This window comes from Tamandua tetradactyla, chromosome 8, assembly GCF_023851605.1.
Source record: "Tamandua tetradactyla isolate mTamTet1 chromosome 8, mTamTet1.pri, whole genome shotgun sequence".
Taxonomy (NCBI): domain Eukaryota; kingdom Metazoa; phylum Chordata; class Mammalia; order Pilosa; family Myrmecophagidae; genus Tamandua; species Tamandua tetradactyla.
Genome location: NC_135334.1, coordinates 75,648,839 through 75,665,667, shown reverse-complemented (window position 1 = coordinate 75,665,667; position 16,829 = coordinate 75,648,839). Strand labels below are relative to the sequence as shown.

The following is a 16,829-nucleotide window of genomic DNA, read 5'->3' as shown; positions in this document are numbered from 1 at the left end:
TCCTGTTGCACAATCTGTATCCCTTCAGCTCCAATTACGCAATATCTTACCCTATTTCTATCTCCTGATGGTCTCTGTTACGAACAAAATATTCCAAGTTTATTCACTAATGTCACTTCATATCAATGAGACCATACAGTATTTGTCCTTTAGTTTTTGGCTAGTCTCACTTAGCATAATGTTCTCAAGGTCCATCCATGTTGTTACATACTTCATAAGTTTATTCTGTCTTAAAGCTGCATAATATTCCATCATATGTATATACCACAGTTTGTTTAGCCACTCGTCTGTTGATGGATATTTTGGCTGTTTCCATCTCCTTGCAATTGTAAATAATGCTGCTATAAACATTGGTGTGCAAATGTTCGTTTGTGTCTTTGCCCTTATGTCCTCTGAGTAGATACCTAGCAATGGTATTGCTGGGTCATATGGCAAGTCTATATTCAGCTTTTTGAGGAACCGCCAAACTGCCTTCCACAGTGGTTGCGCCATTTGACATTCCCACCAATAGTGAATAAGTGTGCCTCTTTCTCCACATCCTCTCCAGCACTTGTCATTTTCTGTTTTGTTGATAATAGCCATTCTGGTGGGTGGGAGATGATATCTCATTGTGGTTTTGATTTGCATTTCTCTAACGGCCAGGGACGTTGAGCATCTCTTCATGTGCCTTTTGTCCATTTGTATTTCCTCTTCTGAGAAGTGTCTGTTCAAATCTTTTTCCCATTTTGTAATTGGATTGGCTGTCTTTTTGTTGTTGAATTGAACAATCTCTTTATAAATTCTGGATACTAGACCTTTATCTGATATGCCGTTTCCAAATATTGTCTCCCATGTGTAGGCTGTCTTTTTACTTTCTTGATGAAGTTCTTTGATGCACAAAAGTGTTTAATTTTGAGGAGTTCCCATTTATTTATTTCTTCTTCAGTGCTCTTGCTTTAGGTTTACGGTCTATAAAACCACCTCCAATTATAAGATTTATAAGATATTTCCCTACATTTTCCTCTAACTTAGACCTGATGTTTAGATCTTTGATCCATTTTGAGTTAACTTTTGTATAGGGTGTGAGATATGGGTCCTGTTTCATTCTTTTGCATATGGATATCCAGTTCTTTAGGCACCATTTATTGAAGAGACTGTTCTGTCCCAGGTGAGTTGGCTTGACTGCCTTATCAAAGATCAAATGTCCATAGATGAGAGGGTCTATACCTGAGCACTCTATTCGATTCCATTGGTCGATATATCTATCTTTATGCCAAAACCATGCTGTTTTGACCACTGTGGCTTCATAATATGCCTTAAAGTCTGGCATCGCGAGACCTCCAGCTTCGTTTTTTTTTCTCAAGATGTTTTTAGCAATTCGGGGCACCCTGCCCTTCCAGATAAATTTTCTTATTGGTTTTTCTAATTCTGAAAAATAAGTTGTTGGGATTTTGATTGGTATTGCATTGAATCTGTAGATCAGTTTAGGTAGGATTGACATCTTAATTATATTTAGTCTTCCAATCCATGAACATGGTATGGCATCTATTTAGGTCTTCTGTGATTTCTTTTAGCAGTTTTTTGTAGTTTTCTTTATATAGGTTTTTTGTCTCTTTAGTTAAATTTATTCCTAGGTATTTCATTCTTTTAGTTGCAATTGTAAATGGGATTCGTTTCTTGATTTCCCCCTCAGCTTGTTCATTACTACTGTATAGAAATGCTACAGATTTTTGAATGTTGATCTTGTAACCTGCTACTTTGCTGTACTCATTTATTAGCTCTAGTAGTTTTGTTGTGGATTTTTCCGGGTTTTTGACGTATAGTATCATATCGTCTGCAAACAGTGATAGTTTTACTTCTTCCTTTCCAATTTTGATGCCTTGTATTTCTTTTTCTTGTCTATTTGCTCTGGCTAGAACCTCCAACACGATGTTGAATAATAGTGGTGATAATGGACATCCTTGTCTTGTTCCTGATCTTGGGGGAAAGCCTGAACTATCTTAAAAGCTCTCCTTCCAGCCTTCTCCTGGTGGACACAAGCCCCCACCCCAGCAACCTCAAGGTACCATGTTTTTAAGGCCCTTGTGAGTGAGTCCTGGTTAGTAAAAATCGCAAATTACACACAAAGAAAATCTCTCCATTAACTATTTTAACATCACTGAAGCTCCAGAGAAGTACACCCAACTTGCTCTTGAGCTCCTTAGGACAGAAACTGTGAAAGGTAATTGATACCCCAGTACCCAGGAGGTGATGCAAACAGTTAATGCTCAATAAAGGTTTAACATTTCTGGTTTCAATTAATTCACTCACTATTCTGTTAGGCCAGCTATTTCTCCAGGCCCAGGTGAGGCCGATGGTCCAGCTCAGACTTCAGCTACCTCTTTGCTTCTTTCTAATTGCACATAGCCTCATTTGTTTCAGGAATTTTCTAGGCCTCACTCTCTAAAATTTCAACTGTGACTTGGACCCTCTCATTGGCATGAGGATATAGAGTATCAGTCCCAACAAAGAAGATATCGTTTGGAAGTGTATTCCAATTTGAGGCGCTCCTTATTATTTTCCACGCAGGACACAATGCATTTGCATTGTCTTGTTCAGTGAATGCCTAAGTATCAGAAAAAGGACAAGGCCCTAGGAGTACAAAGGAAAACCAAAATTACTGCCTGGAATAATGTTTTCATGCATGTGCATGCCCTTATTTGTTTGGGAGGGAGTTGGGGAGACTAGTTATTTAAAGTTTTTGTTTGTTTTGGTAACAGTTTGTGATCAGAGGTTCTACCCTTACTCCACCAGCTTTCAGTATCTACTTCTAACTTTAAATATAAAGTGTGGTGGTAGTGGGGAGAAGATGATTGCTTAAGTATTGAATAAAAGTTCACCAAGAAATCTGCCAGGAAGGTTTTTAGGACTTAGTATCTGCTAACCTGGAGAAGTCACTAACCCTCAGAGAACTGCAAAAGGTCCTTGCAGAGTGTCCTGGCCCATCGGAACTTTTCTAGCCAAAAGACCAAAGAAAACGCCAGGCACAAGCTAAGACATGAATTTTATTTAGGGACTTGTGTCCAGGCAACGAAATCAAGCAGCTCCAAAGACGGCTGGCTGGAGACTGAAAATATCACCCCTCATGGATCAGAGGGGAAGGCAGAGCTTTATAATGGACACAGACAAAGAAGGCACAGAGCCAAGACGGTGCATGTACATGTTGCTAATAAAGTTTTTTAATGTTGATCTCTCTGGGTACAACCTCTTGTAGAGTTAACCCTGGGGAAAACAATGACCTCCTAAGCTGAGAGTCTGGTTTTTTTTTTTATTTTTCCCGTGTATTCACTATCTCTACTTTCTTTCCTCCTCTAGGAGGCTACCGAAACCTTGTCTAACTGCTGTATGTCATGCAGGCTGCTGTGTGTTTGAACTTCATAAAGTTCTAGGGAAATGCCTGGGCCCTGGCTTGCATATGGAGTTCACTGCATTTGTGTGCCCAGTCCTGAGCTGGAAGCTGTGTCACAGAACACGGCCTGCCTCATCTCCTAGGCTGCTGAGAAACATGGGAAACTGGCAAATGAATGGCACGAATTGCTGCTGTCATCGTCTTAAAGAATAAGATTAGTTCTGAGGAGCCACTAGTCAGCCAGAAAAGCATGAGAAGCAAGGGGTTCCTGGGAGAGACCCTGCTGCGCCTCTCCTAATGCAAGGTCCAAGCGGCCCTTTCGGAAAATCTCAACTCTTCGGCCTGTCCTCCAAAAAAGGCCGTTCGACTCTGGCACTAGCATTTCCTTAACAGTTTAAAGAGTTCTACGGAGCGAAGGGAATAGAAATAACAAGGCAGCAGAGAAAAACCGCGCGAGGCCGAAAGGGACGTCTGCCCCACCTCCGATTGGCTAGGGTTGTCCTAACCCCTGCTTCTGATTGGCTATGCCCACAAAGTCACCGCCTACCCGGCGGAGATCGGCGCCTGGGCGTTGCCCGCCGCTCATTGGCTCCGGTCCTGTGGGTGGGGCCTGTGAGTCCTCAGGGAGGGGCCAGGAGCGGTCCGCGGCCGGCGCTTACTTCTCTGGCTTTCCGGTGGCAATTCAGCGGGTAAGTTCGGGTCTGGCGGACCGGCTGCTCTGGCGCTGTGGAAACTCGGTGTGTCCACTTCGGTTTCCGCCGCGGTGCGCTAGTCCGGGTTGAGGAGGAAGGTGGGAGATAGCCGCTGTTCTTTAAATGTCCTGCATGCTCATTTTCCCCGCCCCACCCGCCGGCTGCTCTGGGCTCTGCGTCCAGTGGCCGGTAGGCTACCATCCCCCTCTGCCCCTGAACTTCTGAGGTCACTGCCCGGCCTTCCTCTCCCCCCTGCCCCCTTCCCACTCTGGTGCCTACCCTGGTGTCTTTTCCAGGCTCCGCCCACTCCCCTCTAAAACCCTTCCCTGTCTGGCTCATCACCCTGCCAAAGGCCCAGTGGAGAGGAAAGACGATGCATTCAGGCGTAATATAATTTAATTGAAGCAATTCAACGTTTATTTGTCTTGTCAAAGTTAAGGAATTTATGTGTGATAAAACAGTAAAGCAGGGTTTATGTTAAAGAGCCACAATCGCCGGTTACCTAATCGTATTCAAAAGACACCACTTTTAACTTTTCTAGGTTTAGGTCATTTTTATGACCTGAAACTTGAATAGTGTGCTTCTACCACATTTCTTGATCTAAAGAGATTTTGCTGTTTCTTTAAACTGCTTTTCCTACTATCCCCTTCTCCTCCATTTTTTATTGCTATTTTAGTTCTGTTGATCTCTGTAGCATTAAACAATAGACATCACCCTGTTTCTCCTGCTGTCAACTTTAGACTGTAGTTCGTGGTGTCCCGTTGTATTAAATGAGGATTTCAACATTTCTTCCACCTCCAACCCACCATCATCTAACTTAATTCTCATGTATTCAACAAATGTGTGAGGCACCGTTCTAGGTTGTGGTTAAAGTAATGAACAAAATGTACACTGTCCCTATCCTCATGAGACTTCTAGTTTGGGAAGTCAGATGGCAAACAAATACATGTTAAATGATGTTAATTTTTATAGGGAGATCATGGCAGGCTGGTCTGTTAAAAAGAGTATTTCAGGTGGAGGGAACAGAGAGTGTTTTGAGATGGGAGTGTGCTGGGTATGTTTGAGGAACAGTAAGACCACGGTGGCTGCAGCGAAGTGAACCAGAAGGAGAGAAAAATGGAGAGAGAGTGCTAATGATGAGGTCAGGGTTGGCGAGACCACAGATGTGATATATTGTAGGCCCTTGTAAGGATTTTAGCTTTTTTTCTGATGGTGGCTTTGACTAGAAGATTAATGATGTAGGGTTTGGGTTCTGGATATATTTTGAAGATAGACCTGGTAAGAGTTGCTGATGGATTAGATATGGAGAATAAAAAACCAGAGTGTATGAAGACTGCTAGGATTTTGGTCTGAATAGCTGGAAAAATGGATTTACGATTTACTGAGTGCTTTTTCTTTTTCTCTGTTTTTCTCAGCAGTCTGTTCTTCTTTTAAAGATACAGTATCTTCTTGAATCTGAGGAAAGTAAATTATTTTGTTTTTGTTCCTTATTTTGGGGTGGTCATTTGTGTTTAGATTATATTGGTCTTTGTCTTTTGTGTTTCTGGCTTTCTTGATATAGCTGGTCATGTTTGGTTGTCTGTTTATATTTAAGAAGTGGAAACTAGATTTGTTTTCCTAGGTGGTAGATGTGAGTTTCTCTGCTGATGTACATAGTGAGGCTTGTGAATTAGTGGGCTCCTTCTTTTGGGGGGGGTGAGGGGGTGAATGGAACCCTGGTCTCCCTCATGAAAGGCGAGCGTTCTACCCCTTGTCGGCTCCTTTAAGGTGAACAGTTAAAGAGCATGTTTGGGGGGCCCCGAAATGCTAAAACCCAGGACCTATTAGAGACTAGCCTTGATTCTTCCCAAGAACTTCCCTCTTGAGAGAGTTTGTTCTTCCAGATTGTTTTGCATGGGTTGTGAAATGCCCGGTGAAATGTTTCCTAACTAAGGATGGCTCAGAAATGAGAAGGAAATTGGGAGGGTCAATTAGAAGTTTCCTTACACAAGAGCTGCATCTTATCAGTCACTGTACTTTTGGCCCTGTTCTTACTCCTTCAGATTCAGGAGCGTTTTTCCCATTGTTTACTGAAATTGCTTTTCCAGTTTCCTGCTCTCTTTCTAGGATATTAGACCTCCTAAATTGGTACAGCCATTTTTCTCTCTCTCTTCTCCGCCCCCTCTCCCCTCAGTTTTTTGGTTCCCTTTTTCGTTTGGCTTTTGGTTGCTGTATGTTCTTGCTTCTTCCCTGAACAGTAAATGCCACTGAGCCTAGAATCTCCCAAATTTTACCTGCAGATCCACTCTGTTCTCCACTCTCATCTTTTTTGCATTTCCAGATAGCAGTTACACTGCTCTGTTTGATTCTTTGACTGAAAGTTGATATATTATGTATCTACTGATGATCTCCTTCCTAGTCTCTCTGATATTCTTTTATTGTTATTTTATTGATGACCTCAGGAGTAAGGGGCATTAGTTTTCTGTTGCTGCCATTAAAAATTACCACAAATCTAGTGACTTAAAACAATGCAAATTTATTATTATACGGTTCTGTAGGTTTGAAGTCCAACAGGGTTTTACTGAGCTAACATCAAGATGTTGGCAAGGCTGTGTTCTTTCTGGAGACTTCAGAGGAGAATCTTGTTTCCTTGTCTTTTCCAGCTTCTGAAGCGGCTCCTTTTCTTGGTTTAAGGTCCTGAACTCCATCTTCAAACCCAGCAACACTCTGTTGCTGCATCACTCTGACCCTGCTTCTGTGGCTACATCTCTGTCTCTGACTCTGAACTCCTCTGCTCCCTCTTCCATTTTTAAGGACACTTGTGTTTACCTTGGGCCCACAGCCCATCCAGGATAACCTGTCTGTCTTAAGGTCAGCCGATCATTCTCTGCCCTGTAACATAATAAATTTACAACGGGGATTAGGACGTAAACCTCTCCTGGAGGGTTGCTGGCAGGCAGTGTTATTACTGTAGAGGGGACCTTGGTTGTGCTTAGTCTACCATCCCATTTTAAAGAAGAGGCAGCTGAGACCCAGGAAAGGTACTTAGCCTCCATCTCTTAAATCCAGGACTCTTAGGCTTTAATGAATTAAAAGCTCTTTGTAAAGGGCCCAGCACGACATCCACAGTCAAAAGCCTGTAGGACAGGGGAACTGTGGAGCAACCCCATGGCAGGAAGGCTGCAGATGTTCAGAGAAGGGAAATCTGCCAGCATCAGGGTAAGCAGGAGCCTTACCCAGGGCAGAATTTAACTTGGGGAGACTAGAGATAAGGGAAAGAGCAAGACAGGTCATTTTCACCTGGGAGAAGAATGGGAACCCAAGTGGGGTACAGTAGAATGAATGAACCTGGGATATATAAGAAAGTGTGGAAGCTATTCTTTTTGCTTGGCTGGTCACCATAGTGCTCTTCAGTAGTGAAGGAAGAGAGATTTCACAAGACCCCTGTGATATAGCGTGTGTGGAGTTTAGACTGAATGCTGGGGCTCTTGACCAAGTTAATGATTTAGCAAACTAGGTTTGGGATACTGGATCCCACAGTTTGGTAGTGATAGTGGGAAGAGGACAGTTAGAATCAGGGCAGCCAGTGAGAAGGCATGATCAGCTAAAGCCTGCAACAGAGAGTCCTACAAGATCTTCCTGCCCTCATTTGAGAAGCCCTACTGGACCAACCCTAAGTCACAGGGATTTCTATCTCGTTTTGAATTTTTTAATACCTTGAAGCTTAGAGAGATTAAGTAATTTGCTCAAAACAGAATGATGGAGCCTAGAACCTAGTCTCTGTAAAATGAGATTAATAATGGTTTCTACCTCAAACTGTGAAATAAACTGTTACTCCACATAAACTGCTCAGAACCGTGTCTGGTGTTTCATGTAAGTGCTCAAAGAGTCCTAGCCATTATTATTAGTGTATAATAGACTCTTAATTGCCTAACACAAAATTTAAAAGCATGGTTGGCTTAGGAACAATTTCCTGTATCCATCTGGTTAATTCATTGAACAAATATTTATTGAGCACAACTGCATGACAGGCACTGTTCTAAGTGCTGAGGATACAGAAATGACCAAGACCAACCTGGCTTCGCCCTTTACAGACTTTAAGTGGTAAGACAACATTTCAAAGTAAATAAATAAATATTTCCAGGAGAGCTGAGAGCCTGGCATTGACCATGAAAGTTCCGGTCCCATGCGTGGCTCTGGGAAAATCTCAGATTCCTTATCAGAGTCATGACTTAATCAGTATGCTTAATTATTAACAGATGTTCTTTTTTTTTTTCATCTTCCAAGGGATATTATTTCATCTCGGCTTCTAACATATCACTGAAGGCTGAGAAGAGCATCATGGCTTCTCAAATAATAACTACATTAATGGCTAGAGAAATGGGCAGGGGTTTGCAGGGTGTTGTTTCCCTTGGACTTTATACTTCGCTGTGCAACAACAACAACAAAAAAAATTGTGTATATAGTTTATGGATAATTATGCATTATGGGCTTCTTGTATATTAACTTTTGTGCACCTTGATGTTTGTAAACATACCAGAGAGTGAGACTAGAGTTATTTCTGGTCTCAGTTTTGGATACTGAAGCTCCACATTATATGTGACCTTACCAAAGTTCAAGAGAAACTAGTCCTGACTCAGACAGCATGATTGTGAGTGAATTGGGAATGGATTGATAAAGTGAATCCTGAGGAGAGTCAAAGATGGCCAAATAAGAGCTGAGAATATGCAGCACCTGCTCTCTTAGGCAGCCCCACATAGCCTTTCTGTGGTATGAGTCATGGGATACAGTCACTGGTTCAGTTGTGAAGGCCAGTACTTATTAATAAAGGATCTAAAGGAAGAAGTTGTTTGTTCAGTCACTAATTATCCCTTTTCCTTGTCTCTCTGCTCTTTGTTACCTTTTTCTCTTATTTTTCTTTTCCTCTTCTCAGCCTTCACCACTTCTTCCTGTTGTTTTGTTTTCTTTTTTATGTCTTGAGGAGGGTATGAGAAGGAACCATGGATTCTACAGCATTGGTAGAAGCCGTTGTGAAAGAAGTGGCCTGTCCCATCTGCATGACCTTCTTCAGGGAGCCCGTGAGCATTGACTGCGGCCACAGCTTCTGCCATAGCTGCCTCTCCAGACTCTGGGAGTCCCCAGGAACATCCCAGAACTGGGGTTATACTTGTCCCCTCTGTCGGGCTCCTGTCCAGCCTAGGAACCTGCGGCCTAATTGGCAGCTGGCCAGCGTTGTGGAAAAAGTCCATCAGCTAGGGCTGCGTGCCACAATGGGGCTGAAGGGTGATATCTGTGAACTCCATGGGAAACAGCGAAGCATGTTCTGCAAAGAGGATGGCCTGGTGATGTGTGAGACCTGCGGTCAGTGCCCAGAGCATGAGGCCCACGGTGTCGTACCCATAGAGGATGTTGCCTGGGAATATAAGGTGAGAGATGGCCACGTCAGTGTCTCCCCTGCCCCTCACTTGGGCAGTCTCCAGATCACGGACTTGACCAGGGGTTCTAGAAGGTAAAGGAAAGCTAATTCCTTTGGCTCCTCACACTGACAGAGCCCTGTGATCAGATATGCTGAACTCTGCCTTTCCTTGCCTTCATGACCTTCTTTGACTCCCTTCTTTCCCACTTTATCCGTACACCATCCCTAACCCCAGTATGGCTTAATGTCTAAGCCAAAGGTGATTTCAGTAATGGGAATTTGAAGATCAGTTGGGTTCGATTTCTCGGCAGGTCAAATGAGTTTGGGTATAAGGAACCAAAACTGCACCAATCAGAACCTGCAAACTTCTCCTAGCAGTGCTACAAGGTAATGATTTGACTTTAAATGATTCATTTTCATTCACTCGTTTTGTGGAGAAAACTGAGGCTCAGAAATTTTAGGTTATGACAATTGATTTTAGACTTCGGTGAGTCACTTAAAAAAAGAACTAATCTAACATTCTAAGATTCTTTCTGACTTGAGGATAAGTTCAAGAAAGAGCAAAGGCTAGAACTAAGATCCTCTTCCCTACTGACCAACATTCTTTCTTTTCTCCTATGCCCCTTTTTTTGACAAGTGATCTCTGAAGCACCCGCTGCTCCTTAGAGGCCATGAATTGCCTACTGAACACTTCTTCTGAGACACCTAGGCTATTTTTATAGCTACTTTTCGGTTGTCTAAAGCTGCTGGGATGCAATATACCAGAAATGGATTAGGTTTTACAAAAGAGATTTAAGTTACAAATTACAGTTCTAAGGCTGTTAAAATGTCCAAATTAAGGCACCAACAAGAGGCTCCCTTCTCGAAGGAAAGGGAGCCAACATCCAGGGTTCCTCCATCAGATGGGAAGACACATAGCAGCATCAGGTGTCTTCTCCCCACTACTGATTTCATATAGCTCTCTCAGCTCTTGTGGATCTTTCTTCCTTCTCTCTGGGGCCTTTCTTTCTTGGCTTTCTACCTCTCTGAGCCTTCATAAAGGACTCCAGTAAAGGATTACCTTGAATGGGTTGGGTCCATGGAAACAACCTAATCAAAAGGTCCCACTGAACAATAGGACTGGCCCCGAAAGATTGGATTAGAAGAACATGGCTTTTCTGGGGTATATAACACTTTCATACCAGCACAGTTACCGTTATTAGCCTTCAGCTTCCAGGTCTCTTCTTCCTCTTCCTTTTCCAGATTACCATGATAGCATGTCTTTATCAGAATCATTAATTACTCTAGTAATTCTAGTACTGGTCTTAATTTCTCTTTCTTGGAGTTGAGATTAGAAGGCAAGAGTGTATGACAGATGCCTGAGTTAGCGCTTTTCCTGTAAGAGAATAATTTCTAAAAAATGCAAGATATTTGCTTACTAATATCACTTTGTCATTTTGCTTTGCGATAACTGGAATAGAGAGGAGGTATAACATAGTGGTCAACAGCTGGATCAAATCCTAGTCAACATTTAGTAGCTGAACATCTTTGGAGAGGTCACTCTAAGCCTCAGTTTTCTTATCTGCCAAATGGGGATAATACCAATCTCATGGAATTGTGAGTATTAAATGTATGTTTAATGCTTAAGCCATGTATGACATTCGATAAATCCTTCATAAAATAATTAATTTTTTAGCATTATCAGAATGCTTTACGCTTTCCAATAGTAAGTCCTTGCATTAGTGTTCTAGGAAAGTACTTCTCAGCCTTTAGCATATGTACAAATCACCTAGGGATCTTATTGAAATTCAGGTTCTAGTTGTATGTCTGGGTGAAGTATGAGATTTTGCATTTCTAATAAGCTCATGGGTGATGCTGACAGTGCTAACCCACTTAAACCACACCTAATAAAGTTCTAGAAGACCTTGGGATGACAAAGAGTATCAGGATAAAAGTAAGCATGGACAGGAAAGTCCAAAATAGTTTTCTACAATGTTGAAAATGGCCCTTTTCTTCTGCTCTTCAGAAATTTAGAGACTGTGGGGAGTTATTCTCAACTCCAAAATCTGCCTAGGATGTCCTCTGGGCAGGATCCTCTCCCTCTTTGGCATTCCTTTTCTCCAAGCATTCCTCCTGGCCCCCTCCATGAGGGACATTGGTTTCCCCATTACTAACCAGTGCTGGGAAGCCTCATTATCAGCCCATGATGCCTGCAGTGGCATCTTCATGTTTTTGTCTCTTGCAGTGGAAACTCCATGAGGTTCTGGAATGTCTGAGGAAAAAGCAAGATGAGGTCTGGAAACTGCAAGTTGGCGAGAAGAAACGAACTGCCAGCTGGAAGGCAGGTTGCCACCTGGGGACGGGAGTTTATGTGTTGCCCTGAAGCTTCCCATGGTGGCTTCCCCAATTCTCTGAGATAGAATGTAGGGTTTGAAGTCAGGGAGCTCAGGGTTGTAATACCGACTTTCCCTTTACTGGTGTGTGTGCCTAAGGCAGGCCACATAGCCTCTAAGTTCCAGTTTTTTTATCGTAATGTAGGGATTGCCCCTGGGCTTTCTCACACAGGAGAAAGGAAAAGTATGTTAGCTCGCAGGGTTGTGATTTCTGTAATTCTTGGCAAAGTGTAGTTTTTCTCTGCAGTTAGTCCATAGTTGATAATACAATAATATTATATACTAATATAACATTAGAATAGTATTGGAAAATCACTTCTGAAATTAATATTATGAGACTCAACTAACAATCCAGCAGAACTTTTGATTAACAGCAGGTAGTATTGAACTGATTTAAAAACAGCCTGAATTGACAGAATACCAGCAAGAAGCAGAACTATTTAACAGTGTAGATAAATTACATTGCTTTAGTAGGTTAAGTGTAGCATATCTGGTCATTGTTATGAAGATGGAAAATAGTCTGTGTCATACAGTACCAAGATAATATCCAGGACCCTAAAAGTAGTAATAGGGACCCAGGAATATCCCCTGGACCTATGGGAACAGAAGAATAGGAAAAACAGTATCTTTTTTCCTTTTTGCCTAGAGTTCCTGGTACTGGTTGGTACCAAAACATTCCAGAGTATGTGTGGATGCACATGCCAGTATCCTCACTCCTCGGTGACCCTGACACTAACAATATCATGCTGATTTCCCAATGTTGGCTCTGCAGATACAGGTAAAAACCCGAAAGCAGAGTATCCTGTGGGAGTTTGAGAAATATCAGCGATTGCTGCAGGAAAATCAGCCACCGGGTCAGCAGCTGGAAGTAGAGGCATCTGCAGTTCTGGCCTGCCTACAGGAGGAAGAGAGGGAGACCATGCAGAAACTGGAGTCAAGTCATGAAAAGCTAGCCCAACAGAGCCAGATCTTGTGCAGGATAATTGCAGAGCTGGAAGACAGGTCGCAAAAGCCCATCTGGTGGATGCTGCAGGTGAGGAGCAGGTTTTCCTGGGAACCCTGAGTGGGGGCTGAAGGTAGTTTGGGACTCCAGGAGATAGGATTAGCTAGTCTTCAGTGAGGGTTGTCAGCACTCTGTACCACCAGCCATGGGTCCTCTATATCCCCAGCCAGCACCTGCTGCTCTGCTACCCCTGGTCGGGTGGATGGCCTGGCCCATTATATCCTTAGAGATGGCACACCACTCAGGCTGCTGTGGCATCAAAACTGCCTGTCTTGAGAGGAAGCCTGAAACCTGCCAGTCCAGCAAAAGTTCAGTCTATTCTGCTGCCCTTTCATAAACTATACCCCCTGTGCCTTTCCCCACCTTTACTCCAGCCTTGGTGTCTGGTCCCCCTGAGGAACAGCATGTACTTATGTGCTGTATTTTTTTTCTCCTTCTAGGATATTCAGGAAGTCTTAAACAGGTATGTTCCTGTCCTCAGAGCCTCTAGGCAGCCCTGTAACGGATAGTGGAACCTGATCAGAGCCAGAGTGGGAAAGGAACATAGACTCAGTGCCTGTACGAAATCAGGTGCTGGCCCACAAACTTTTCCCTCTCACCTAGTGGTGGTTAGAGAAACCTTTGTTCATTTCTCCTTTTTATTTTTGGTGCTTGGTCAAATTCACTTCTGGTATTACCAATAAGAATGTAATGTAAACTTAGAAGTAGTTTCAAGGAGATTGCTCACAGGAACTACGTATGTCCCCTAAGCTGCAAGTCTCAGCCCTTCTCCTTAGTGCCACACCTATATCTCTTCAGATATCAAACTCGACTCTAACCCTTCCCACAGCATGAGAATGCAACCTGGGAATGCAAATGTTCTTATCTCTGAGCTGAGTGGTCCAGGATCAGTCAAATAATCATCACACTCTGTTTTGCCTAGTATTGCTGAGAAGGGGTACCTCACTGACTAATCCCTGGCCAAGCCCCACTTCCTTATGTAAGGGAAAGCCACACAGCAAAACTAGGACTTCAGACCCCAAGGCTTACTCTTCCTGTACCAGGAGCAAGTCTTGGTGCCTGCAGCGGCCAGACCCAGTATCCCTGGAGCTGAAGACGGAGTGCCGTGTCCCAGGACTAAGGGAGATCCTGAAGACTTATGCAGGTAAAGAATGCTGGGGAAGATTTTCTGGGCCCCCCCCCCCCGAAAGAATGGTTTACTGTCCCCAGGATACCCCATCTAGCCTTGCCAGCCCCTTTGTAGGAAATCTTTGGCAGTGTTTTTATCAAGAGACCTCACCCATACCATTGCCCCACTCTCTTCCCTTACCCTCAGTCACTGTTACCTACCAGGATCTTTTCTCTCTAGCTGATGTGTGCTTGGATCCAGACACTGCTTACTCCCGCCTAATTGTATCTGAGGACAGAAAAAGCGTGCACTACGGAGACATCAAGCAGAATTTGCCGGACAATCCTGAGAGATTCTACCTCTACAATATAGTCCTGGGCAGTCAGTGTATTTCCTCAGGCCGGCACTACTGGGAGGTGGAGGTGGGAGACAGGTCTGAATGGGGCCTAGGAGTGTGTGAGGAAAATGTAGACCGGAAGGAAGTAGTCTATTTATCGCCCAGCTATGGATTCTGGGTGATCAGACTAAGAAAGGGGAATGAGTACCGGGCAGGCACTGATGAATACTCTCTCCTGTCTTTGCCAGTACCTCCATGCCGGGTGGGTGTCTTCCTGGATTATGAGGCCCATGATATCTCCTTCTACAACGTGACTGACAATGGCTCCCACATTTTCACTTTTCCCCGTCACCCGTTCCCTGGACGCCTCCTGCCCTATTTTAGTCCTTGCTATAGTGTAGGAGCCAATAACACCACTCCTCTGGCCATCTGCCCCTTGGACAGGGAGGATTAGTAGCCACCATCCTAACCTAATAGAACTTCACTTGGCCTAGAGGGGTCTTGAAGAACCCTAACACTGACAAGTGTCCCCTTGAACCCAGCCGGGCCTAGAATCCAGGGATTCCTCTGTCTGACACAGTCATCTCTTGCTTTGGGTTTAAGTCTATCACTAAACACTCATGTAAAAAGCTGAGACCCAGCCAAATTAGCCTTGCATTCCTCCAAGAGCAACACAACAGGGCTGATGGGTGAGGATCTGTGCAGTCCTAAGATAACTTGTTGGTTCAAGGATTGGAACTTTATTCATTCTGTATGTCATGCTTTTCTTCCCAGTTCCCTATTCAGTGACATAATAAAGGTAGTGAGGATAATGAAGTGGATATTACCTTCAAAACACTCTTTGTATAGGATTTTACTAACAAGCAAAAAATACTGTCCATGTCCACCTCTGATGCTGATACCACTCAGGATGCTTCATCTGAGGCCTTGCCACTATAAGCAAATTATATTTGACTGTAGCTCTCTGGACTTCTGACCAGAGAAACACTACAGTGAAAAATAAAGGACTTCTCCAGGCCACCCTACTTGTTGGTCCCTCTCAGCAGGAGCTAGACAAACGATTTTATTTCAGACTAAGGAGACCTTTGTCCTAGCCCTGCCTCTTTCTCTTGAGTGGCAGGATCAGAAAACCTGTAAGCCTTATTGTTTTTATTTTCAGTAAAATAAAAATGAATGAGGAAACTGGAATGGCCTTATTGAAGCACGTTATTTCCCACAAAGCTGTTGAAAGAAGATTATAAAGCACTTTTCATATTCAAATGAAGCAAGAGTAACGAACTGGCTTATCATGTCAACATACTGCATGTCATTCATTGCATTTGGTTCTCATACATCTCACATGTTTGAAAGGTTTTACGTTTCCTCATTGGGAAAAGTGAGGGTAATAACTGCATTCTCCCCTACCTCACAGGATTGTTTTGAGGATCCCTGTTTCTTCCTATACTGTTCCTCCTTAAGACAAACCACGGACTTGCATGTAGTAACCTTCCCATTTCCCCATGTTAGAGCCAGCATCTTTGGTTCTTATGGCCTCTCGTGCAGTCTAGAGTTGTTTAGACTGCCCATGTCAGTAGCAAACTGGCCCACAGTTGTATATCTTGCATCTGATTACATCTCTGGATTAGAATGAAGACTGTGACCTCAGAGTACAGAATGGAGATAATGAAAACAGTAAAATGAATAGGAAGGCCCATTCACACATAAGCTAACTAGGCTAAAGCTTGGCTTTGTTGAGGTCAGCAAAGCAATCTTCATGCTTTTGAACTACAGAATATTCTCACAGTCTCTCTGTTCTCTGAATCAATGACAGAAGCAGGAAGGGGGGAAAGAAAGTATGGGAAGAAAGAATAGAACTAGGCCCAAAAAGCTGGGTCTGGAGCCAAATATTACAATTAAAGGGAATTAGAACTATTTCTGGAATGTTCATCTTAAAGTAATTGTGGTATGGGGGAAGGAAGGTTGTACAAAAGTTATTCACTATGGGTCTTAAAATATGATGTAGAATGATCATGGCTAAAAACAGACTGTGAATCGAACATGTGGGAATTACTGGTTTGACTTAATTTCAAGGGGCTACTGTATAATGTAACATGTTTTCACCAAAATGCTATATAATCCAACCTCTGATGTTGTTTAAGGTTAAAGGTAGTGATTACTGGGTTAGGATGGATAACAGTAGATGCTAGGTTAGGTGTAGGCAGAAGTAAAGTAATTTCCAATTATCTGTAATAAGGAAAAGTAGAAATAGTCTTTCTACTTTATATTTGCTGTTTACATATGAAGGAGTTTTTTAAAAAGGCTAAAATGGAGAAATAAACTCATTCTACCCACCATTCTTCCCAGTTCCTCCTTGAAAATAAGCAGTAGAAGGGAAGAAGTTGCTGGATGGTAATAACCTGTTTAGTCACAGAACTGGTCCTGGCAAAGGGTTGCACTGGCCTATGTTAATGGGACCATGTCTTTGTGTGAGTAGGCTCCCCAGGGAGAATGTTTTGTTTTATGAAGTGTAGAAATAGGTGCTTCAGAAGCAATTCTAATCACATCCATCAATACTT

The 16,829-nt window shown here is 43.0% G+C and overlaps 1 protein-coding gene across 3 annotated transcripts; it reads left to right on the top strand.

Moving 5' to 3' along the window:
- The first annotated feature begins 3,963 nt into the window (after positions 1-3,963).
- On the top strand, positions 3,964-16,111 carry TRIM68 (tripartite motif containing 68). 3 transcript variants are annotated; one of them, XM_077113776.1, is made up of 7 exons: positions 3,964-4,056; positions 8,972-9,464; positions 11,679-11,774; positions 12,599-12,859; positions 13,270-13,292; positions 13,873-13,973; positions 14,178-16,111. In XM_077113776.1, exons 2-7 carry the CDS (start codon positions 9,039-9,041, stop codon positions 14,726-14,728), a joined length of 1,458 nt encoding a protein of 485 aa, XP_076969891.1. In that variant the 5' UTR covers positions 3,964-4,056; positions 8,972-9,038; the 3' UTR covers positions 14,729-16,111. The 3 variants fall into 3 exon arrangements, with proteins under 3 accessions (XP_076969891.1, XP_076969893.1, XP_076969892.1); XM_077113778.1 differs by lacking the exon at positions 3,964-4,056 and adding an exon at positions 4,059-4,157; XM_077113777.1 differs by lacking the exon at positions 3,964-4,056 and adding an exon at positions 6,778-6,909.
- Positions 16,112-16,829: the final 718 nt, after the last annotated feature.

Coding starts and splice junctions, on each gene's coding strand:
- TRIM68 (XM_077113776.1), top strand. CDS start 9,039: ATGGATTCTACAGCATTGGTAGAAGCCGTTGTGAAAGAAGTGGCCTGT. Junction 9,465..11,678: donor ATGTTGCCTGGGAATATAAG/GTGAGAGATGGC, acceptor TGTCTCTTGCAG/TGGAAACTCCATGAGGTTCT. Junction 12,860..13,269: donor CCATCTGGTGGATGCTGCAG/GTGAGGAGCAGG, acceptor TTCTCCTTCTAG/GATATTCAGGAAGTCTTAAA.